The 26,655-nt window shown below is 41.1% G+C and overlaps 1 protein-coding gene across 4 annotated transcripts in view; it reads left to right on the forward strand.

The window, feature by feature from the left end:
- lrba (LPS-responsive vesicle trafficking, beach and anchor containing) overlaps window positions 1–26,655 on the forward strand; it is a 753,934-nt gene that overhangs the window by 361,610 nt on the left and 365,669 nt on the right. For all 4 annotated transcript variants that reach the window (XM_067992149.1, XM_067992164.1, XM_067992158.1 and 1 more), the window contains one exon: window positions 1,462–1,628. In XM_067992149.1, the coding sequence (XP_067848250.1) occupies window positions 1,462–1,628 (167 nt within the window). The remainder of the gene's footprint in view (window positions 1–1,461; window positions 1,629–26,655) is intronic.

Below are 26,655 nucleotides of genomic sequence, written 5' to 3' on the forward strand. Positions count from 1 at the left end.
ATTTATATCTATGGATTATATGTCAGACTTGAAAAGTTAATGGTTAAATTGTGGAGGAGGTTCCAACTGTAAGTTATAGGGCACTTTATAAGACATTTACTGTACACTTTATTCCATCTGCTTGTTTTCTCTTTCCTTCCCCCACCTGCCATATTTCCTGAATATACTTCTGCCTGCACATGTACTTGAAAAACATGGATCAGCTCTTGAAACATGTATGTTCTTTAGAAAAGGTAAAATGTAATTAAATTAATTTAGTTCCCAGATCTCTCAAACTTGTAAAACTGATGCTGTAATGTGAAATTGGTACCACCATATCTTTATACAACATATAATCTGCAGTTTTGGTCCTCCTTTCAATTACACACTAGCAAGAATGATTTACAGAATTTCCTCTGAGTGAATGCATTGCAAGAGATTCAAATTATAAACACATTTTCTAACGCGTGGTGTATGTCAAAATGCATATTTAATGTAAAAATGTATATATAATATAAAATACATAAGTAAAATCTTAAACATCTGAGAAAAATGTAAGAAACCATGCAGCATTTCTTTGAACTGCAACATTGTTTTTTTTGGTGCCTAAAATCTTAAAGGATGCACATTTATGTGGATTGTGATTATTGGTACAAAGTTACAAATCCCTTTGTAAAATATGCAAAAGAAGGATTCTTTGTTAGTGTTTCTTGTATTAACAACTTTATTCCAAGTACTCAAAGTTTAACATCAAACTCAATGTAAAAAAAAACCTGTCTAGGAAACAAGCTTACAAAATGCAATCACCTGTGCTTGTTTCATTATGTATTGATCATCTGATTGTGCCAACCACATGGAGTGTCAATCTCTTACCTCCCACCCCCCAAAAAAGTCACTTTCTATGAGGGGACAGTGATTCTTCAAATTTATGGTTTAATTCTGGATGCATTAAATGGGTGTATTTTTGTCTTAGTATTTGTAAATCGTTATGGAACCTTTTCATAAAAGTGAATAATTTAATTGTAATCATGAAGTTAAATTTAGATTTTCATGTGATCTTAAAACACGTTAACTTCTAACAGTAAATGATTAATAACTTACCAAGTCATAAAAAAATTAATTTGTTATTCCTTGGGAGGGATAGGTAAGGATTATTTTCCCCTCCATAAGATCATCTATGGACTAACAGCTGATGGTGGCCTGCTGGTTGTCTTGACACAGACCAGCACTGGACATGTCCCACAGGATGGAGATGTGCACTTTATCAAAAAAATATTGATAAGAATTCTTCTGATTACCATCAACTAATATGAGTTATGCTAGTGTTGTAGTAAATGTGTGAAAGATGATACAGACTTTCAAGAAAACAGATAGTAACAATGTGATCCCATTCCCTACAGCCCTTTTGACTTGAAGTGTCTGATTGTAAGCGTGGTAAGGCTATAAATAAAAATGTAATATTATTCCTTTTTTTCTTGATAGTCTCTGTCTGCCCAGTATTCATCAGAAAGACGTGAAGAAGAAAAGATGTGCGATCACCTGATAAGAGCAGCAAAGTACCGAGATCATGTGACATCCACTCAGCTGATACAGAAGATTATCAACATTTTGACAGACAAGCATGGTGCTTGGGGAAGCTCTTCACCAAGGTAAATCAACTGGTTTTATACTTTTAGTTTGGCTCAGAATGGGATCCCTCAGAGCATTTGTATGAGCATAGGCTTTAGTGAGTACTTTAACATAACATAACATAATATTAGAAGTTGGAAGCCATCATTCAAAAACCTTAAACATGGAGATTATAAATGTATTTGGTCTACCGCAACACTCTTGATGCTGCTATTCCATTCAACGTACTAAAATATTGCCTCAAGGTTACATAGAATGCACAAGATGCAACCTTACTGAGACTGTGAGGGAAGGACAAATGCTTAAACACTTGATCAAATAGTGCTAGCACTATTTGATCTGTTCTAATGACTCTGATCAGCTACCTGTATGCAAAGAAAATGTTAAACTGTATTTATATTAAATGCTTTTAGAGGAAAGTGTTACGCAATGTAAACATGCCATTTGCGCAGATTTATTACTTGTCTAAGTATCCACTGTGATTGACTGTGGCTTGTATCTTCATACAGATCATGTGTCAAAGTCAGAGGGTTGAGCTTTTTGGTGGATGCCCGATCTAATGTACCTGAAAACTGCTTTTTGACCTTAAATTTAAATTAATTGAACCCAAAAGTTCAAAGCACTTATTGACACACATTGTGTTTGAATTTATTTGATAGCTTTTGGTTAAATTACATTTAATTCTGACATTTTTTTGGAAGGAAATAAACAATGAAGGCTTGAGCAATAAGTCACAAATGTATTTGATTAAAATTGATGTAAGGAAAGACTGTGTTTAAGAACAAAAAAATATTGTTGTACAGTGAGCAAAAAAAGGTTTTTAAAAAATCCTGAGCAGCTGTCAAGATCCCACAATATTGTTTTATTAAATTATATAATAGTTCTCAAATAGTTGCTATTCATTCCAGCTGATTAGAAAAGATGCAGTTATTGTTAATAAATTGACTTTTGAAAAATTGGATACTAACCATTCAGAAAAACATAAACATTCCTTTATAGTAGCAGGACGCGTATCACCTGATCTCGGCGTAATTCAGCAATTCCAGCTTTGAAAGAAACTTCATTTCTGTGGTCTCACAGCAATTTTCTCTGTGATTTAATTTTTGGCTTCTTTCATTCTAAAGTTCATCATAGTGTTATAAATCTCTGAAGCTGAGATTTTTAGGACCCCCACCCACCACACAATTTCCGGAAGGAACAATCACTTTAATCGGTGACCTTTCCATCGGGGATCACTCTTCACCATAATCATTGAAGAGGAGCAGCAGAGGCAGAAGGTCCTGAGAGTGAGGCACTAGGCACAGAGACACCACCCCACTCAATGTTACCGCCCCAACCACCCTCAGAGTTTACAGGCAGCGTATGTTCGAGGACATGTTATAGGAGTTGTATGTGCAGAGACTGCAGTTCACCAGGGAAGCCATCAGTTATCTTTGTGCGATTCTCCATGATGACCTCAAGCTGCGGTCTACATCCCTGCAGGGGAGTTAACTGTTGAGATGAAGGTGCTGACTTTTTATTGCTCGTTCCTACCCATCATCGACGCGAGGCCTATGCAGTATAAGCTAGGGAGCTGTTTGGTTCTGCATTCGCCAGGTGACAGACTACTCTTCTGCAAAGCATGTATGGCATATCTCTGGCAGAACAAAGAGATGGGGCCATTCAGTTCTGTAGGCTCGCTGGCTTCCCCAGGGTGCAGGGGCATTCAATGGGGCCCATGTGGCACTGAAAACTTCGACTAAGAACCGTGTGACTTATATCAATAGCAAGGACTTCCATTCGCAGAATGATGCCCAGCAGCAGATACTGCACATGAACGCCCAGCATGTGGAGAGCTGCCACGATGTGTTCACCCTCCGCCCGCTATCGCCCGCTTATTTGGACAGGAGAGGCAAGCCGACAGTTGGATCTTGGGGATAAGGCCAACCCCTTGATGCCATGATTGATGATACCACTCCAAGTGATGCAGAATGGAGCAGAAGAACGTTACAACCACCCCCAAGCAGCCATCAGGGGTTCTAAAGGGCCACTTCAAGTGCCTGGATAGGTCAGAAGGTGTGCTGTCGTACGTGCTGGAAAGGGTGGCAAAGATAATTGTGGTCTGCTGTGCTGTGCACAACTTTGCATTGATGGAAGGGCTGAGCCTAGATGAGTTCGGGGAGCAGCCTGTAGAACCAGAAGATTCCAAGCTGCGGGTGCTCGAGTCAAGGGGTCATGCGTGCTTGGATGAGTCGGTGCTTCGAGTGGCCAAAGCTGTCAGAGGGCAGCTCCTGGTAGAGGTGCTCAAAGATTGATTGCCTCCACGAAGTCTGAACTTTAAATTTGGGCTGTCCGCAGTTGGACTGTAATCTATAAGAGTCACAGACTGTAGAATTAAGGTGGAAATACAACTTTATTGCAACGATTAACATGACAGCAACAGTTTTCTAAAAACTGGCAAGATGCTCAAAATGTTTATACCAGGATATTTAAACAACCTTTTTACACAGATGGCCCAAGACAAGCAGGCTTGCATAAATGTCAGAGAAAAAAAATTGCTGAATCAAAGTCTGTTGCTATATTGGAAACGTTCCCTTTTAGAACTGGTTATAGAACTGCTAATGATTCTCATTGGATTGAAAAGATTCTATGCTGAGTTGAGGTTAAACTATTTATAACTCCTGTTAGGTTAAAAATATTTTCTGTTGTACTTTTTAAATTTACATTAAGCTTCATTAAATAAAAGTTCCAAGGTAAACAGACCTGCATCAATGACTGTAAATAGAATAGTGCAATATCAAACTTTACACAGTAATTGCAAGAGCAATAGCATTTTTCAGCAGCCCCCTGGAGTAGGGAGGAGTACGAGGAGGTGGATTCAGTAAATGGACAGTCACCCTATTCCTTTAAGACACCACGCATTTCCCTGGCGACTATACGAGCCTTTCGGCCAGCTGCTTTCCTGCTCCACTGAATAGTTTCCTCGGAACAGGAAAGATGGGAAGTCACGGACCCCAGATGCTGGACTTGGGAGTCATGGAACTGAGGTGGATTTCTGCTTCACACGTCACATTGTCCTCCATCCTCCTCCTCGTCCTCCACCGCCAACACCAACTTCATCCTCAAGCTCCTGGGTGCCGGGTTGGACCTGTGGAAAGAAAATGTATAAGGTTAGAATAGTTGAGGGTGTCTTTGTGATGCAGTCTCCATGGAATGGAGGGAAGGTTGGATCCGTATTGTGGAACATTGAGAGATAACAGGATAGGGTTCTCGCCTCACTGTGCCGCCCACCTCGACCTCTGTCACAGCTACAGTAGTGCACAAAGCTGCATGGCTGTTTCCATGTTGGGATGGGGAGGGGTGGTTTCAGCATGGGGATCCTTCCTATATTACTCTGCTCCCTGGCATTGTGCCATTTGCTCTGCAAAGTCAATAACGAGTAAACATTAAAAAACAGATCAGATTTTATCATAAGTTTGCTTTTATATTCAGGATTCGATTTTTCAAACAAGTGTGCAATTTTCCATAAAGCTTGCTTGAATACATTGCTGAAATCCTGACTGCTTTTTGGGTGGGAGTCAGGATTTCAGCTGTGTGCCAGAGCAAATTTGCATGTACCAGACCTCCCTCTCATCCTTTAAGACTGTCCTTATAACCCCTCTTTGACCACACTTTTGGTCACCACTCCTAATATATCCTTTGGCTCGGTGCCCATTTTTGTCTTCTGATGCCTTATGAAGTGCCTTGAGATGTATTTTTACGTTATAGTAACTATATAAATACTAGTTCTCGTAGGAAGAATAGAAATTTCTCTGTACTGAAATTAATAGGCGATGAGATGAAAATAATGTATTAATAGAGTCCATATTGAAAGTATATTCATAATGAATAGGCTATCTTTGATTGTGGGAAATATAGATTGCTGGTCAATAAATATAATTTCCAAAAGTAGTAGAGGTGACAGGTTGTTCTAATGTGAGCCACTTTCCAAAAGTAAAATGTAAAATTTTGGATATATGGCACCTGGTTTGTGGGATGTTATTGGTATTTAGTTTAAAAGTGTTTCAGATAAATTTAATGGTAGTCCTGATCAGTATCAATTAAAAGTGAGTGACACAGACATCATTTGTAATAAATAGAGCAGGTAATGGAAAAAACAATGTCATTTCTGTTCATTAGGGAGTTGGAGAGTGATGTCCTTCTGGACAGATCATCTTTTGTATTGTTCTAATTAATGAGAGTTAGTTGGTCTTGGAATACGGACATGAAGGTTGTGATTTTAATAACTTAGACCATTAGTTTCCTTATCTGTCTATTTGAGGTGTGCAGTTTTAGTAAACCCTGTAGGTAACTATAGTCACCGTGTTTGATTTTTTTCTAAGCACAATCCAAAAGTATTAACCAACTCTGTGAATTTGCCAAGTGAGAACAGTAGGTCATTAAAATACAACAGAGCATTGTCTGTATAATATTTTACAAGTAAGTTCAATAGTCTCATACATGCCAACCTATAAAACTCAGAAAAGCTGACTACAATTTCAAAACAGCTGACACAGCCACAAAAAAGCTGACAACTTAAAAATCATACAACTGTAAAACAGCTCTGAATAAAGCCCTATGACCAAGGCCATTGTTGTGAGACGACAGAATAAGTTAAATTCATTTTTATTACTTGGGATTTCAGGATTTTTATTGTTTTAGAATTGCATTCTACAATTTGGTTTATTTTTCTGTGAAAGCACATACCCAGTGGCCCCTCATATATGGCATATGAAAATAAGTATTTAGAGTGGGAGTGCATTGGGATATGAACTTGTCAGAACTTAAGATGAAGCTTTACCTGATATTCCATCAGTTGTATAATAGAGGGGAAAAAAACTGAAGCATACAAAAGTGTCATTTTTTTCAATGGTGGGTTTACAAATCCTTGAAGGGGGAAGTGAGCACTAATGGTGAAAAAATTATTTCCTAAGGTGGTCTGGGGCAATCTCCTCCTCCACCCCACCCCACCAACCCGCACATTTTTTGACATGTTTGCTGCATTTTCCGACAATTCGAAGTGTACTGTGATTCAGCAAATGAAGCTAAAAATAATTCTATTCTCGAATGGTTCCATATATATTTTTAAATGAGATTAAAAAATAAAAGCCTTGAGTTAAAATTGACTCCAAATATTGGCAGGAGCAGAAGGTAATACTTAGTGCATGTAACCCAGAAGGCCTACACTTTAGCAGGTACCATAGCCGAATGTTATATACTGACTCGCATTATCTTTATGGACAATTCCTAAAATGACAAGTCAAAATGACACTTTACTCGCCAGGATTGGCAGTCATTAAAAAATTACTTCAGAAGAGATACTCTGCTGATGTTTCCTCATAGTGGGAAAATACTTTCATCAGTGTTTAACACTTCCATCTGATTGGCTGGCCACAGTTACTGTTGCTATTGGTGTAGCCTCATGTAGATGACATTTTCACAATGATGCATATGCCTTACATGTCAAACACAATTGCATTTTTAATGTAGAGTATTTATGTAATTTTCATTTCTGATTTCATCTTGGTCTTATGGTTTTGCTCTGCATTACAGCTAAGTCTCTGAATGCACTAATGAGAGAACATGTGTTCTAAGTGTGTCCTGTTTTTGGTTTTGAGAAAATCTTGAGGTAAATAATGCCAGCGTAAAGCTGGCATTAAAGTAGAGAAAACTATCTTTATAGGAACAACTAAAGCACAGTGGAATTCATGTGCATACATCTCTTAACAAAATAACTCGGTGTTTGAGGACATGAACAAGTAACTTTCTTCTCAGACAGTATAGAATCTGTAGTCTTTAGCATCGTGCTTCTCGATGGTGTGATGTATTTTAGTTACCTCACCTTTATTGTAACTGATGATTTCATGCAGTTGTACATGCCAGCTCTGGCACTTCAAAGACTTATTTCTTTATTGCCACTAAAAACTTTCCCTTTTCCCGTAAATTCATTGCTTATCAATGACACCGAGAGATGATGAAATCCAACAGAACTATCTTAAGCACATATCTGCAAACTCTGAATCAAGCGTTTCTGGCGTCTCTTATGTGCATGCATGATGTTTCAGCGCATAAGCAGAAGTGATAATTTGCAATGTATTGAGGGGCGATGTTAAAAGTCCAAAAGTACACAAACATTTGGAGCACTGTGTCAGCTGCACAAATAGGGGATGAAAACACTGGCTGCTTACTGAAAAAGTGAGCAACTAGCAACTGACTGCACTGCTATTAATCCAGCTTCCTGGCATTGGGCTCAGTAGTTCCTCTCTATTTGTCTCTTTATGTAGCATAGGAGCACTGAGGCCAATTATAATGCGCCTAATGCTGCCCAGTTGAGATAGCTACATTAAGGCAAGCTGAAGATTTAGCAACTGAGCCATAGGATTTTTGGTTCCATGATTTCTTATTCCGTACTTGGACACATTTTGTTATGTCTCACTCTTCCGTAGTAAACACAGCTTTATAGAATTGTATATTCAAAAAGGAATTAAAAATCTCTCCTAAAAACATAAGTATCTTTTATATAACCCATCTCCCCCAGACTCTGCCTTCCTGACTGATAATCCCACAACTAGAAGAGTGTTGTGGTCCCGGGGCTCTGACAGACCCTTATCTCTTGAGTTAGGTTGGACTCAGGGCCAAACTTGGGACAGTTTAGATGTCCCACCACTTCTAAATCGGTCATTGGTGTTCCTAGTCTCAGTTCTTTGCGCAACTCATAATGTCAACTGACTGAGAATCCATGGCTGCAAAAAATACACGCATCCCTTGCACCCCAGAAACTGCTCCATCCATCATACAGATTTGCTGGTAAGAGTGTACGTATTCAGGGGTTGTGGTGCAACTTGGACGGCTTGGCTCCTGATGTTTATTGAGAATCTAGCCAGAGGGAACCAGCGGAAATTGGTGAGTATTTGGAGCACTACGTGAGTTATGAGAACAGGCCGAAAAAGCTGGGCACTCGCTCGGGGCTTTTGATGTCCTAATGAAGAACTATCAGAAGTCATAGTAAAAAAAGAAGCCTGTGCTAATTCCTTTTCTAATCTGTTGAGGGAAAATGTGTGTACTGTTGGGCTGTGGAGAGAAAGAGAGTGTGTGTCTCTTGAGTTTGCAATCTAGATTTCATTCAGTGTAGTATGGCACTAATAAACACCAGTGCAGTCTAACTGGGCTTCCACAATGGAGATAGAGACAGTTGACTGCCGATCACTGCACGCCTTGGACAGACCTTACTTGTCACCGAAGGTAAGGCATACTGGAGACACCTCTGTTTAAAGTAGTCTCTGGATCCTGACCTTGGGCAGCCCTTTTGACCACCAGAAAGTGCTGGGCCACAAGCAGCCATGCAACCCTGAATCGCTAGCAACCCAGGCCCCTATGCCTTACGCCCCAGAACACTGGCACCCAGAAGGCCCCGTACCACTGACCAGCCACAAAACCATGACCAGCAAGCAGGCCTGACCTTCTGGTCACAGGACAGGGTGCTGATCATCTTGCCACAACTCCTATCCCAGATAACTACAACCATCATGCAGATCACACTTCCTTCTGGCACTTAAGTTGACCCAGATTTTCCACTTTTGTTTCCTAGCCAAGTCCGCCAGGCAAAGCTCAGTCCTGTTAACCAAGCCGGCCGCAGACTTTCTGCTTTGGCCATTGCTGAGGCCACTCGGTTACCTTCCAGATAGATTTTCCTTTAACTATATATTGTTTTCCACAAGCTTTGTGCATGTAACTTTGTTTAAGTTTCTGGATTGGCTCACGCCTTCCCTTTGCTTCGATCAAGGCATCTTCCACTTTTCTCACCATGGCACCAACATTGGTTGTTGCAAAGTAGCATGGCAATTGTTTCATCCTATTTTTCCAGTGAGCACCCCATTCCCCAGAAATAAAACCTCTCTAACGTCTCTTCCCCATCCATGATCTCATCCTGCAAGATTCTTTTGATATCTTGGACTTGACAAAAACCTAGATCAACAATTCTGATTCTTTTCCCCTCATTGAGGTCATCCCACCCATGCACCACCATATTCCTGGCCCAAAATGTCAGGGTGGTAGTGTTGCTCTTATCTCCAGATCCCCACCATAACCTATCCCCTTACACATCTGATTTTCCACATTCAAACACCACGACCCACCCAACTCTCCTTAAAGGTGCTCATTGTCTAGTGCCCTCTGAAGCCCCCTGGTAACTTTCTTATGGAAATCTGTCTATTTTCCTCACTGAACTATCCCTCGTCTCAGCAATTTCAACCTATACAAATTCCCCCTGCCTCCCCTCCTCTGATTTCCCCATCCTCTTGTCATCACTCAGTTTCATCTGCACATCAGCTTTTTTACCCATACTCATGGCCACCATATTGAGCTCACCATCACATGTAACCCAGCCACATTTCAGGTTTCTATAAATGACAAGGCTATTTCTAACCACTTCCTCATTTCCTTCATTAATCACATTCCCTTGTCCACCTCCAAATCCCTTACCGTCACCTGCACTCCCTAGAAAAACCTACTCCCAGGTCCTTCTCAATGTTGTTGCTTCTGCCTATTTAACAGCTCCATACTCCAGGCTGCTGATCCTCACAAGAATTCATGGTCTTCTCTTCCCCTGGTACAACAACCACCTTCACATCCTCAAATATGAGGGTCACAGGGGCTCGAGTGCTCGCTCTGCATAATTAGCCTGGCCATCTACTATCAGATATAGCTTGACCACCTTTCCCTCTCTACAGCCAAATTATTCTGGTGTGCAGGCAAAATCCCAAACTCCTTTTCTCCACTGCAAACCTGGAGCTCCATCATCCTCATATTATTTATCTAGTGCCTCTAACATAGATAAACGTCCCAAATTCCTTCAGAGGCTTAATCCAAAAATGGATGCCAAAACAAACAATGAAATATTGGGAGAAGTGAACACAATCTTGCTCGGAGATGGGTTTTAAGGAAGGTCTTAAAGGAGGGAGAGTGGGGGGGGGGGTCAGAAGGGTTTGGGAGGAAATTCCATAAAATGGGACCTAGTGGCTTATGGTACGATGTCACTGATGGGGTGAAGGGAAGGGCGATGCACAAGTGGCTGGGATTAGAGGAAAGGAGAGTTCGGGGTAAGGTTTGTAGGGCTGGTGGAGGTTGCGTAGATGGGGAGGGGTGAGGCCATAAAGAGATTTGAACATGAGGATGAGAATTTTAAATTTGAGGTGTTGGACTGGTAGCCAATGTAGTCGGTTAGTGAGAATAGGGGTAATGGATGTGGGACTTGGTGCAGGATAGGATACGGTCAGTTTTGGATTAGCTATTATTTATGGAGGGTACAGGATGGGAGGCTGGCCAGGAGAATATTGAATCGTCAAGTTTGGAGGTGACAAAAGCATGGATGGAGATTTCAGTCGTTGCTCTAAGGAGCTCATTGATTTCTTTGTCTCCAAAATTACAGCTATCTGTTCAGCTGCTTCAACCCTTCTGCACTCCGTGATCACTCCCAATTAAACTCCTACCCCAGGTGTGACTTCAGCACACTTGAACTTCTCCCATATCTCCATCCCAACCTACACCAAACTCATCTCTTCCATGAGGCCCATATACTGCTTCCTTGATCACCTCCTCACTCAGGTTTTAACCCCACTCGATTACGATCCTCAGCCATTACATTGCCAACATCCTCAACTGTTCCCTCTCCTCGGCCAACTGCCACCAGCATCTCACTGCTTTTAAAAACCCTCATCTTGATACTTCTGTCCTCTTAAATGGCTGCCCCATCTCCAACCTCCCTTTCCTCTCAAATTCTGGAGTATGTTGTTGCCATCCATCTCCCTGCCCACATTCCATTTAAATCCCTACAATCTGACTTCTATCCAGTCCACAGCACTGAGACGTTCCTGGTTAAAGTCTCACCAGTGACATTCTGATGTAAATTATCCCTCGACAACTTTTCTGCAGCCTTTGATGGGGCCAATTATACTATCCTCTTAAACTATATCCGCCTCTGTGATCATGCCCCCTCATGGTTCCATTCCTACTAGTCCCAACGTTCTCAACACTTCTCTTGCAATGGCATCACCTCCAGTGTGCCCAAGGGTCTATCTTTGGCTCCCTCCTATTCCTCATCGGCATGTTGGCCCTCGATGTTATCATAGTGACAATACCCAGATTTACCCCTCCATCACCACCCCTTATTCCACAATGTAATTAAACTGTCAGACTGCCTTTCTGACACGTAATTGTTTATGAAACAGAATTTTTTGCATTTCAGCTTCAAGATAGAAGCATCCTGTTTGGCCCCCACCAGCAACTCTCTGCCTTAGCTACTGATCCCATGTATGACGCATTCCTCTTATCCTAGCATGCAAGTTAAAACTCTGCTTGGAAGTCAATTTATGGCTTTCTTCCTATTTTTATTTATTCTCGGGATCTGGGCGTGGCAGGCGAGGCCGGCATATATTGCCTATCCGTAATTGCCGCCGCCTTGAACCACCACATGGTATTCTTTGTAATGGTTTGATACAACTGAGTGGCTTGTTAGACAAGATCAGTGGGCAGTTGAATCAACCGTGTTGGTGTGGGACTGGAGTCAGATCGGGTAAGGATGGCAGGTTTTCTTCCCTAAAGGACCAGTTGGATTTTTACGAATTCAAATTTGCAAACTGCCAGTGAGATTTGAATTCACATTTTCTGAATTATTAGTCCAGGCCTCTGGATTACTAGTCCAGTAACAGCTAGTAATAACCACAATCCTAGCTCAGGGTGTGTTGCATTAATACAAAACCTACTGCTTTTTTTACTTTTAACAAAAAGGTTACTTTTAACAAAAAGGTTAGCTTTTAACAAAAAGGTTACTTTGGGCGATTGAGTATGAACAATGCTTTGTTTAAGAAACAAATTTAGAAGATTTGTAAGGGTTTTAGAAAATTCAGTGACGTATAAATAAACAGAAATAGACAGTTTCCTAGAAGTAAAGGGAATTAGGGGTTACGGGGAGCGGGCAGGAAATTGGACATGAATTTAGATTTGAGGTTAGGATCAGACCAGCCATGATCTTATTAAATGGCGGAGCAGGCTCGAAGGGCCGATTGGCCTACTCCTGCTCCTATTTCTTATGTTCTTATAATAGTAGCAATCTCGCCAAATATAATTATGGTTATAGCTGCCTTCTGTTTAAACAATTTTTTGCTTTCCAATTTGGAAATATTTCATATATGTATATTTAAAATGTGTAAAGTAATAAACTAGCCAAGCTATTTTACAGGCCCATCTGTATAAGGTATTGTTGATCATCAAATATAAATGGAACAAACCATGTGTAAATATACATCTTAGTCACATAGCACTGTTAACAGCTGAGAAGGAGTCCCAATGCCCAGAATGCCCTTTTGGCTGGAGCAGAGAAAGAGATGATAAGAACTTCGGTGATGAGGGAAAAATGATTATATGCAGAGCCATTCACTAAAATTTTATCAATTGCCATGGTGACTTGCATGAGTCTCACACACCAACAATGAAGGAACCCTTGTGGGCTTTTTAAAAAAAAGTTATGTTTTTCTTTTCCTTTCTTAAACACTGTTTTCCCTTGCTCATTCTTTCTCTAATCCAGCGACCAGCGACTAGCAACATCACAGAAGTGATAGTTTGTGAATTCAGGTCCACATACTTGTGGAAAGGCACTGTAAACAGTGTGTTTGCTAAGGGCTACAAGTGAGAGAGTGATGAGTTGCAAATAGTCCTTGACTGTATTATGATTACTACTGAATTGAGAAAATGAGAGGAAAATAAATATTTAAGAATGTAATAATCAAACAGAGGTTAGTGCATTGTAAGTGGTCTGCAGTCTGTGTGCATTGCAGTTTTATGTATTTTTATCTTCATATGATTGAAATGTGTTCAAAATTAAATGTTGTTTAATTTTTAAAAACTTGGCTGTTTTTTAGCGTTAGGGTTTTAATAAGAACTTGTCTCATGCCGCATGTTGTACAGGTGGCCCCTCGTGCACACAAAACCAATCTTCTGCTAGACTCGGTTTTGAATCTCTAATACTTGTCCATTAATGTTATTTATTTTTGCTTTGATATTGATGACTTTCCTAATGCCATGTGATCACTAGGCTGCGACGCTGGCAGTTTGCCTGGGATTGCCAGTGGTTTTAATAAATCACAATCAGACTTGTGTCATTACATCAATATTTTTCGTCAATTATGTAGAAGGTCAGGTGCTGCATTCAGTGTAGGAGCCCCAGCATGTGGCGTTCAAGAAACATTTGGTACTGCATCATAACTGTAGAAGAATAATCCACTTTCTACCATTTAAACTAGCTGAATGAATTCTGCTTGATTCTGGGTAATGCTTTCCTGATTATAACCTTCAGAATATGCTGTATTTGCTGTCCCTGATAGCCCTTATACAGACAAATTCCCAGAAGTTACCTTTCAATAAAAACAAAAAACGAAAATATTATTTTCTGTGAAACAGATGGGAATTATTGTTTCTTCACAGCAGGCATCTAATATTTTTTGACACCGTGACCTGCCTCAATGCAATTTGTGTCTTCATATCCAGCTTAAGCCAGTTTCTGCTGCAAAAAGAAAGAGCTGCAAGGTTTTGTGAGTTTCTGACACCCAGAGACTTGCCCTAGCCAAGGGAAAAGGTATTCTGCAAACATTACTGTATGCCTTTCTCTGTCATTGCTTTCACAAATGCTTGGAGATTTCAGGAAGTAAGCAGACGAGCAAATACCTGTTCATATGCTAGTCACCTGTGGTGAGACCCAGGTGAAACCAGAATGCCTGATATAGAAAAAATTGGCGGAATAAGCAAAAGGGGGTTGCAAATGAGCAGAGTGGCAGAAGTAATTTTTTGCTGTGCACAGAGCAGGCATTGTGTTTATTTGGGTCAGGAGACAAATCATCTTTCATGTAGATGACACTTGGTAAAGTGGCTGAATGTAAGAAGGATGAAGAGAGATGATGGAGAATGCTGGATTGAAGTCTCTAAGGACGTACTCCCCTTTTCTCATATCGTCCTTCATTGCATTCTAATAGGCTGACTAATGTACCATGGAAATTCACTCTAGGTATTGAGAAAACTGGCATTTGCTCTCCAGAAAAGGCAGCATCTACCTCATGACTATTAGGCATGTAATATATTTCCTGAATTTCTATGAAATGTACAGTGCTATGAAAATGTGCCTGCAGAACAGCATTTACACATTTTCCTTAATCTAAATCGGCTAGCAGACTAGCTGGATTTTAAATGCAGGCTTTGGCTGCAGCAGCATACACGAATGTGTTCTAATGGATGCCCTTAAGCAAGAGGCGTCCCAGCCTTAGGGACATTCATCTTTTTCTGTGTCACAAACTTGCTAGCAAAATCTTTGTGATGCTCTCTCCAATTTTTCTTCAGTAAATCAAATCTTCCTTCCTTCAGAAAGATGAATGCTCCGAGGTTGGGGTGTTACAAAAAAAATCAATACAGGCAAAATTGAAACAGTATGCCTCCATATTGATTGGCCTTGTGAAATCGAAACTAACAGCTTTGTAACTGTTCCAGTGGACAGTTAGCTGACCTGTAATGGACAAACTATCAATATTAGCATTACTATTTTATCTTGTAGTATGTCATTTTAGAACCAAGCAGCTTGGATATGAATGCTGGGGCTGAATTTTAAATGTAATGTGTAAAATGTGCACTGTTTTCTTTCATTCTCTGTACATATATGGTAAATTGAAAGTACTGTAGTTGCTGTGCAAACAAAAATGAATAGCTTAAAAGAACACCTACTATTTGCACTTAAACTTATTTATTTGAGGATTTTTGATTTAATTCAGTATGTACACACAAGAATGGACTTCTGAATTGAAAACAATACTACATTGTAACTTAAAATGTTTCACTTTAACAGCAACTCAGATCGGTTTCTAACAAGGATATTTATGTAACAGTTATCCAGCCTTTTCTGTTTCATAGTGTTCTGCATTTTTTTGTGCAAATTAAGTATTGTAATTGTACTAATGTTTTTTCAGTGCACTTTAACTGATTTTATAACCCTGTCAAAATCTCTGATTAAATAAATAACATCTACGTTGATGCCTTCAGTAACACAACTGCAAATACTGTATATAAAGCATTTAGCTTTAGAGTAGCCCTCTCTGCTTTAAAAGTGTGTTAAGTTCCAATGTGTTTGTGCGAGACTAACACCAGATCTTTCACTTATTTCTGTGATCATATACCCAATTAAACTATCAATTTGAGGGGTTTCTCACCAGTGTTACCCACTTGTGTCATTTTCATATAAAATGTTTTGTGAAAATCAAGTATGCATTTAGGCTCGTTAAGATAAACACATATTATTTGTTTGCCTCATTAGGAGATGTAAAATTAGTCAGAAAATGTCTGTGGAAAGTCACGTCAATATTAAATGTTGCTGTGACACTATTTTGTTCATGAAACTTGCATTAGCAGCTGCCAATTTGGTGAATTTAGTTTGGTTTCTGTTGTAATATGATATCACATTTTAAAAATATATATCCGATCCAAACAGTATTCAGATATATCAAACCACATTCCATTCACTCCCACTGTTTATTATTCTTGAATCAAGTATAATCTTTAAATGCAAATCCTTACCTGAGCATAAAATGTGCAATTATTTTAATACTCATCACTAAATGCAATGAATTCACTGTCAATTAGAGATGGCAGTGAATTTTAGGAGGTAAATTCCTGTTTCTGTTTGGCTTGAATTGCTAAATGAATGTTTAAATGATCTGTTCCACAAAGCCTAACCGGTTGGCTTTTTGATCTATGATTTCAGAAATTTTGATAACAAACATTGTGCACAATTTTTTGGCAAGCTATTTGAACATTTACTAAGATTCAATTGTATAATATTTTGGCAGATTTTTAACATATTACACTGGCCTACTCTAACATTGTAACATCATTCTTGTTAGGGTTCTCTTTTTGCAGCAAATATTGCCTTATTTTTAAAAAATAATGCCTTTGATGAATGATTGGACGCTTTGGCAATGTTCATTTTAGTAAAATTTCTTTTGGAATTTGGGCTGTAAACCACAACGTGATCTGTCATCAACGTATTGGTTGCTTTTGAATGTTAGCTTTAAAAATTCAATTGTTAGTTCCTAAAGGACCTTCAGATGTACTTGAAGGCAATCTGATACGTAACATTGTATAGTGCAGAAATATTTACGGTTGAACAGATAGGTAACAGTTAAATAGTGTAAAACTGCTTCTAATGTTCAATTATAGTTAAATGTGACAAAAAACAGAAAAAGCCCTCATTTTCTTATTCAGTATATTAAAGAACACCTAAAATTAGCATGACCTTTAATCGAATATTGGGACCACTAAGTCTAAATGGTACGTTGTTCCAAACAATGCAAAAGCGTTACAGGTTTTCATTTTTAATGCTGAAGTGTTAGATAGGAGTCATTGCTTGTGTTAGCTTGCTAAGGCAGGCTGAAGGAGTATTGCATTGTTGGAAGTGCTATCTTTCAGATGAGACATTAAACTGATGCTCCCTCTGCCTATTTAGGTGAACATGCAAGATCCTGTGGCACTATTTGAAGAAAAACAGGAAATTTTCTTGGTGTCAGGTGAACATTTGAGGGGTACAGTAGCATTGTGGTTATGTTACTGGAGTAGTAATCCTGTGGCCTTGACTGATAACCCAGAGAAGGTGAATTCAAATCCCACCATGGCAGTTTGAGAATGGGCAATAAATGCTGGCTTTGCTCGCATCTCGAGAATGAATAAAAAATGATTTCCTTAACCAACATCATCAAAAAATAGAATAATTGGTCATCCATCCCATCTGTTGTTTGTAGAAAGTTGCTGTACACAAATTGGTTGCCACGTTTGCTTACATAACAATGACTGCACTCATTCTTGTGAAGCACTTTGGGATGCCCAAAGGACGTGAGAAAGCATTATATAAAAGCAAGTTGTTTTTTTTTTAGCTCATTTGAGGTATTACCTAGTTGCTTTTTCAGTTTTACAACCACTGGACTAATTGTACACAGTTGCCTTTACCCTTTGCTTGTGGTATAAGGACAAATTAGTTCTATCCGCTCTAATAGACGCATGATAAGTAACCAAATAAAAAATACTATTCCAGATGAAGAATGTGTTATTTTGGCACTTTGGAAGTTAAATCCTGACTTTTTAATGGCCTTTTAACCGATGACCGCAGAATTGCGAGTTTCTTAATATAACCATAATGACACAATGTCACAAAACCAACATTTTCAGACATCTAGTATCTTGTATGAAATGTTGATTCCAAAAGTCAACCTTAAATATTTTATGCATTTATAAATCTTTCTCATTCATTTAACCTCCAAGTATAATTAGGAATTGGCCTCATTGCACAGAGGCAAATCACCAAAAGCACAGTTCTTTAAAAAATTTGTGCTCTGGTGGTGAAGTGATCCCTCCCCTCACTCTGCTATATCATAACTTCATGCAGTAGATGTGTCCCACCCCCAAGAAAGTTCTCATCATTTACCAGTTTTATTTATCTTGATAGTTTTTAAGTCTCTGAACAATTCTTTGTGGCTTAGGGAATACGGTTTGTTCCAAAGCACAATTTTGCAGTTGAGTGAAAACCATCTTCTGCACCATTCGACCAAGGCCAAGGTAAATGTACTTCCAAAATTTGACCTTGGCAAAGTAAATTTAAATGTTTCTTTTAAAATTAAATAGAACTGTCAATCAAATATACACTCAAACAAAACCCACAGGATGCTTGTATTTGAATTGAATGGCTTGGCCTGTTCCTTGGGTATCTGCTGCAGACATAATGGGGAATTTTAACCCCCCAGGGCAGGTAGGGTTTAAAAATTAAAATAAATGGACAACCCGCCCACTAATGTACTAGTTTTAATGGAGGGGGGGGGTCGGGGAGTGGGCGATCAACCCGCTCTCAGGAGGTGGGTTGGTCACTAAGATATTTCAAGGAGGCTGTGTACCTCCATCTTAACGTGAAGCTTTATTTGTAACACCTGCAGGTCAGGTTTCCCAACCTCGCCCCCCCCCCCCCCCCCCCCACCAAGCTTATCTCTTTCCTTCCCTGCGATTGGACCTCAGCGATTGGCTGACGCCCACCACCCCTACAATGTTCGACTCCCCCCACCCCCCCCCCCCCCCCCCCCACCGAACTGTTGGACTTGCCTCCGATCTGCTCCTTGGCTGCTTTCCGGCCAGCCAGCCTTGTCAAGCTGGTTGGCTGTCAGGCGGGAAACCTGTTTAAAAAATTTACCAGTCCTGCCGTTAAATTCGGCAGGATCTGCGGGAAACCCTTACTTCCAGATTTCCCGTCTGCAAATCCTCCCCCCACCTGCTCTCTTCCCGCCTTGGAGTTATTATTGGAGCCTATGTCTGTTCTAGGGCTGTTATGTATCAAAACAAGCTGGTACATTTTCTGTGTGAACTTTGTTCTTAACCCTGTATATGCCAGGACGGAAAGAAAAATGTCAAAAACAAAGTAGACAAAAATGCTTCATGTTTGTCAGAAACCCACTGCACTCACACTATCATATTCCCTTACATTGAATATGTAATGGCGTGGTTAAACTTGTTCGAAGGCACCGTCTTTCTCCCTGAATTGTTACTTGCAACATTAAAATTAAAAATCAGTGTGTTAGAGAAAGGAATGTTCCTTTAGTACGAAATATGCTAAATGGTATCCAGGTCTTGCACTTTTGCTGTTGCAAACCAGTCTATGTAAAACCAGCATCTTCAGTTGAATTTGGGAAACAAGATGAATTCAACTTACATTTTATAAACTCCCACTTATAACCAACGTTACGCACAGAAAATTGCAGTTTGTTATATAACAAGTTGAATGTATTTATAGATAATGAATAAACAACGAAGAGTTCTGGAATATATTTACTCCATGAGTAAAGACAAATTTTGTCATTCATGAGATAAAATCACGTGTTAAACTGTTAGTCATTACAGCAATAAACTTAGTTTTCCACTGCTCACGATTGTAGTTCTGTTCATACCACAACAATAAAACTCAGTCATACAAGCCAGTTGTTAAATACGTTATGAAGTTACTTTATACCATGTTAAAAGTTAAAGGCTGACGTTAGTTAAGTTGTTTTACAATATCATCAGGAAGCAGCTGTGACTTTAAAACAGTTATGGAGATGATAAATACGGGTTAGTGTTGTGCCAGGTCTCTAGACCTGTTGGATGTGATTTTTCACAATACTGCTTTTGGGTTGTATATTTGTTTTTTCTTCTCTTTTGGGATGGGGGAGTGGGAGAAACTTGCAAATAGTACCTGTGAGGTATCCAAATGCTCTGCACCACAGAGCACTTTAGGCTTGAAACTCCTGCAGGCGAGCTGTGCTGCCAGAAGTGTGGCAGGGTGGGACTTCTAGCTACCAGTCTGCCTTGGTCTTGACCTGTCCCAAATCCTGGGGTGGGGACCATTTGCATAAAGGGAGCAAATATTTTAGTCCTTTACGACGATCCTTGGGCGTCCACCCCACTGGAGGCCAGGAATTTTGGAGTGGCAGATTGCTGCTCTGTCGAATGGGAACTTTCCAGACACACAATATCCAAGCAGTAAAAAAAGTATTGATTCTGGAGTTACTGTTTTCCCAATGACAACTGATCGTTCTGCATTGAAGGCAGAGGAGGCGAAACTGGCTGAATTTCTCAAATCTTTCCTTGTAGCTCATCCCCTTTATACAGGATAATTCTGATTCATTTCTTGTACTCCCTCATGTGTCCACTTTGATAAAACTCATGGTCTGACCAATGCTTTATAAAATCTCAACATAACTTTTGTACAGTTATACTCCATTGTCTGGCTATGTATCCCAATGTTCCATTTGTTTAAAGTACTTTTTGTCTCAACATTTCTATATCAATTTGTCTGAAAATTATTTACTGTCGCCCCCCCCCCCCAGGTCCCTTTCAAAGTCTCCTTATACTAATTTTATTCCCTTCAGTTTTTCTCCTCATATATACAATAATTTACATTTGTTGATACTAAATTTTATTTGCCATCTATCTGCCTAATTACTATTTTTTTTACTTCATTTTTTATCCAGTTCCAGATATGATTATATCTTGAATTTTAGTAGCTTTAAGTTCTATTAATAATCTCTCATGGGTCTTGTCAAATACACTATTGTAAACTATCATAGGGAGTTCCACCATCTACTTTATTTGTTTTCGAAGAACTCAAGGAGGTTTGTCATGCAGAACGTTCTCCTAAATTCGTATTGGCTATTTATTAAGCTACTGCAATATAGATGATACTCTACCCTCCTCCTCAGTTCGTGTTCCATTATTTCCCCTGCTTTGAATGTTAGGCCTCGAGTTTCCTGGGTCAGATTTGTTCCCTATTTTAAAATATAGCACTATTATTTGTTTCCAATCACATGGAAACTTTCCAGTACCCAAATGCGTCTTTGATGATGGACTACGTATCACAAATTCACTCCTTTGTTAGCTTCAGTGACCCAGGATGTGTGTCATCTTGCCCAATGGACCTAATGATTTTCCGTCCATTTAACTTGACAAGTTCCTTCTTCCATGCTCATTTCAAAATCCCCTCAGCTACTTATTGTACTACGATAACAAATATTTTTGTCCCTAATCAAGCAATTTTGCCATTCCCCTTTCACCTTCAATCGCCGTTCAACTTGTGCAAGGCCTTAGTTGGGTTGCAGTTTGAATATTGTGCACAATTTTGGGTCCCCCATTAAGGGAAGAATATAAAAACAATGGAAAAGTGTAGTGTAGATTCACTAGGATGATATCCGGGCTGATGTGCTATAGTTGTGAAGAGACACTTGAGGGGTTAGGACTTCTTTCACTGGAGCTGAGAAGGTTAAGGGGTGACCTGACACAGTTATTGAAGATTATGAAGAGTAATGATAAAGTACATGGTGATGCATTGTTTCCATTGCTTTGAAAGACAGTATTGAGAGCATACAAATTTAAGATTTAAAGAAGTTAGAAAAAAATGTTTTTACATAGAAGATGCTTAGAATCTGGAATTGTGTGTCTCAAAGTCCATAAATTATTTTAAAAAGGAACTAGTTGCTTGAAAAAAAATGATTATTAAAGGGCATGGGGAGTGGGATTGGATTAGGTGGCTCAAGTGGAGAAAAACACTGGTGCAGACTTAATGGGCCTTATTGCCTTTGCCTGTGCTGTAATATTCAGTCGCGTCTACTGCCACCACTATGGTGGCAGTAACACGTTCTGGTATTGCCACCGACAGGATGTGGGAGCACATTGCTCACTCATCCCTTTGTCTGGAATGTGTAATTTGATCCACTCTGCTGCAGAGTAATTCAAGTTCTCTGGAATGTGCAATTTGATCTAGTCATTGTCAGGCAGGCTACAGAGTTCAGACAAGGCACAGTGCTAACACTACTGATTCTGGAGAACAGACAGTGCTAACACTACCGAGTTCAGAGAATGCCCATTGCTAACGCTCCTGCTCTGCTTCTGCTTCCCCCCCCCCCCGCCCCCGATTCTCTTCTCTTTCCCGCTTGTTCCCCCTTTACCCTTTGCTTCTGCTTTCTGTACTGTTTCTGCTCCACTTTCCCCCGCTTCTTCCCCCGGACCCCCTTCCTCTATGCTTCTGCTCCTCCCCGTCGCGTTTCCCCCCCCCCCCCCCCCCCGGCTCCTCCTACTCAAGTACAGGAACTCCCCCTCCCTTTCCGCCCCCCCCCCATCCAAGCCTGAAAACCCAGGAATTGAAACAGGTAAAGCAGGTTAACTAAGAAGAACGCAGGACCCAATCCAGGCATCAGGATTGCTTGAAAGAAGGCCTATTGTACTCCCTTGTGCAGTGTCTTGTGGTCCCATCCAGCTGTACTGTCTGTCTTCAATTTAAGACAAACCAAACCATGAAAATCTACAGAACAGAAGAAGGCTAGTTGGCCCATCATGTCTGTGCCAGATCTTTACTGGAACAATCCAAAACTGTCTGCTAAAAATGTCTTTTTTTTACTTCATATGTTTTGAATTTTTTATTTCAAAATATACTTTATTTCATAAAATTTAAGGATACACACAGTTCAATGTCAATACACATTCCGATCCCGTCATTATAATTCAAAACACAGTACATATCTTGCAATACATTCTGTAGAATACAAAGTGGGATGGCCTTGCACTGTGACCTTTCCCCATAGAGCCTTCGCGTAGGCCGCACATCACTTCAGTGTGTCCCGCAACATGTACTCCTGGACCTTGGAGTGTGCCAGTCGGCAACACTTGCTCGTGGACAGCTCCTTCAGCTGGAACGTCAGCGGGTTTCGAGTGGACTAAAGGGTCTCCTTCACCAAGTTGATGGTCTTCCAGCAGCAGTTGATATTTGTTTCAGTGAGCATCCCGGGGAACAGCCTGTTACCGAGCTGTTGGGGATGAAACGGGACAGATACCAACGCCTCTCTCCACACTTTCTGTGCGAAGGGGCAGTCCACCAGGAGGTGGATGACGGTCTTTTCCCTGCAGCAGCCTCAAGGGCAGCTCACGGTAGCGCTGCGATTCCGTGCGTGTTGGAAAAACCGCATTGGGAGGGCCTTTCTCGCCACCATCCAAGCTACATCCTGGTGCCTGTTGGTCAGTTCTGGCGACGAGAAGTTCTGTCAAATGGCTTTGACCATCCGGTCAGGGAACTGCCCGATGGGATCCACCCTCTCCTTTCCCTGCAGGACCCCCAGAATGTTCCGTGTCAACCACTGTCTGACGGCTTTGTGGTCAATGGGGTTCCTCCTCAGGAACTTCTCCAACTGGGACAGGTGATTAGGTACGGTCCAGCTGGATGGGGATGTCCTGCATCTGCTCGGCCAGTGTGGCTAGACTCTGTCTTCAGTGTGGTGGACAGGTAGAAACTCAGCACGTAGTGACACTTGGTGTTTGCGTACCAGGGCTCTACACACATCTTGAGGCAGCCACACACAAAGGTGGCCATCTGGATCAAAGCATCATTGGGGAAGTCCCCCCCACTTTATGGGGGCTTGTACATGGCGTTCCTGTGTATGCGGTCTACCTTGGACCTCCAGACAAAGTGGAATATAGCTTGGGTGACTGTGACAGTGGAGCAGCGGGCAATGGGCTAGACCTTGGCCGCATAGAGCAACACCTCAAACCTTATCACCAGGTTCCCGCCAGCCATGGAGAGGGAGTGCCCCCACCTCTTCCCACTCCCAATACCAAGCTTGTGTTTGGCCTTGGTGATCTGCCCCTCCCAGTTCTTAATGCAGGCTTGAGGCCCCATGAATCCGATCCCCAGTACCTTTAGGTAGTCGGACTTGATGATGAAGGCGACAAAGGACTGGGTCTCCCACTTGCCAAAGAACATGGCCTCATTCTTACTACAGTTCAGTCTGGCCCTCGAGGCTAGCTCGAACTTGGTCGCAGATGCCCATTGGTCTATGTACTGACCGCTGGTTGGAGCAGAAGACTATGACATTATCCATGTACAGGGAGGCCTGAACCTGACAGCCTCTGCTGCCTGGGATTATCACCCCCTTAATACCTGCGTCCTTCCTGATGAACGCGGCAATCGGCTCAATACAACATACGAACAAGACCGCGGAGAGAGGACAGCCCTGCCTGACTCCAGATTTGATCGGAAAGGTCTCCGACTCTCACCCGTTGATTAGGACTGCGCTACGGATGTCCACGTAGAGCAGTCTCATCCAATTGCGGATTCCTAATGAATGTCCTGAAGCTATTGTATAGTAAAACTGTAAATTAGAGTTCAGCTCAATATCACTTAAATAAATACTTAGCTCTTTCTGGCCACCACTATAGGTTGCTGCAGAGGGAGGGGGAGGAAACAATCCAGTTATGGATTGTTGGGCCTTTACTATGAAAAAGGTGATGGGTGACTTATCTGCTAGCTCTTAGAATCATAGAAAGGTTACAGAACAGAAAGAGGCCCATCCAGTCCGTGCCGGCTGTATGCAAGATCAATCCAGCTAGTCCCATTCCCCTGCCCTAGTCCAGCAGCCCTGCAAATTTTTTCCTTTCAAGTACTGATCCAGTTCTCCTTTTGAAAGCCATGATTGAATCTGCCTCCGCCACCCTCCCTGGTAGTGCATTCCAGATCCTAACCACTTGCTGTGTAAAAAAAAAAAGTTTTTCCTCATGTCACCTTTGGTTCTTATGCCAATCACCTTAAATCCGTGTCCTCTGGTCCTTGACCCTTACGCCAATGGGAACAGTTTCTCTCTACTCTGTCTAGACCCTTCATGATTTTGAATACCTCTATCAAATCTCCTCTCAAACCTTCTCTGTTCGAAGGAGAACAACCCCAGCTTCTCCAGTCTAAAGTCCCTCATCCCTGGAATCATTCTGGTAAATCTTTTCTGCACCCTCTCTAAGGCCTTCACATCTTTCCTTAAGTGCGATGCCCAGAACTAGACACAATTCTCCAGTTGTGGCCGCACCAATATTTTATAAAGGTTCATCATGACTTCCTTGCTTTTTTACTCCATGCCTCTATTTATAAAGCCCAGGATCTCGTATGCTTTTTTTAACCACTTTCTCAACCTGCCCTGCCACTTTCAACGATTTGCGTACATATACCTCTCTGTTCCTGTACCCCTTTTAGAATTGTGCCCTTCAGTTTATATTGCCTCTCCTCATTCTTCCTACCAAAATGTATCACTTCGCATTTTTTTGTGTTAAATTTCATCTGACACGTGTCCGCCCATTCTACCAGCCTGTCTATATCCTCTTGAAGTCTATCACTATCCTCCTCACTGTTCACTACACTTCCAAATTTTGAGTCATCAGTAAATTTTGAAATTGTGCTCTGTACACCCAAGACCAAGTCATTAATATATATCAAGAAAAGTTATGGTCCCAGTACCGACCCCTGGGGAACACCACTGTACACCTCCCTCCAGTCCGAAAAACAATCATTCACCACTACTCTCTGTTTCCTGTAACTTAGCCAATTTTGTATCCATGCTGCTACTGTCCCTTTTATTCCATGGGCGTCAATCTTGATGATAAGCCTATTATGCGGCACTTTATCAAATGCCTTTTGAAAGTCCATATACACCACATCAACTGCATTGACCTCGTCGATCCTCTCTGTTCGCTCATCAAAAAACTCTATCAGGTTAGTTAAACACGATTTGCCTTTAACAAATCCGTGTTGGCTTTCCCGAATCAATCCACACTTCTCCTAGTGACTGCTGATTCTGTCCCAAATTATCATTTCTAAATGTTTCCCACCATCGAGGTTAAACTGACTGGCCTATAGTTGCTGGGTTTATCCTTACACCCTTTTTTGAACAAGGGTGTAACATTTGCAATTCTCCAGTCTTCTGGCACCACCCTTGTATCTATGGATGTTTGGAAGATTATAGCCAGTACCTCTGCAATTTCCACCCTTCCCTCAGCAACCTAGGATGCATCCCATCCCAACCGGGTGACTTATCTACTTTAAGTACAGCTAGCCTTTCAGTACCACCTCTTTATCAAGTTTTAGCCCATCCAGTATCTCAACTACATCTTCCTTTACTGAGACTCTGGCAGAACTTTCTTCCTTGGCAAAGACATCTCTTCTAATTGGTGGTGACACCGCATGCAAATTCATGGTCTATAATTCGCTGAGTCTTGCTTGTGGTGTTTTTAGAGCGGCCGCCTTGCCATGAGGTGTTCCAGGTGCGCAATCTGAGTTTCTGGATGAGGGGAACCGCGACCCTCCTACCTCTTCACCATGGCATGGCCAGAAATGCTAGTCTTGGGTTTCCTAGGACAGGCAGACCTCCAAGCTACTTCCATACTCCGTTTGGGTTCTGCCAGGACCACTCGCCTCCTGACCTCATTACAGCCTTGGTCCAAACGTGGAAAAAGAGCTGAATTCCAGAGGTGAGGTGAGAGTGACTGCCCTTGACATCAAGGCAGCATTTGACCGAGTGTGGCTTCAAGGAGCCCTAATAAAATTGAAGTTAATGGGAATCAGGGGAAAACTCTCCAGTGGCTGGAGTCATACCTAGCCCAAAGGAAGATGGTAATGGTTGT

This window comes from Heptranchias perlo, chromosome 1, assembly GCF_035084215.1.
Source record: "Heptranchias perlo isolate sHepPer1 chromosome 1, sHepPer1.hap1, whole genome shotgun sequence".
NCBI lineage: Eukaryota > Metazoa > Chordata > Chondrichthyes > Hexanchiformes > Hexanchidae > Heptranchias > Heptranchias perlo.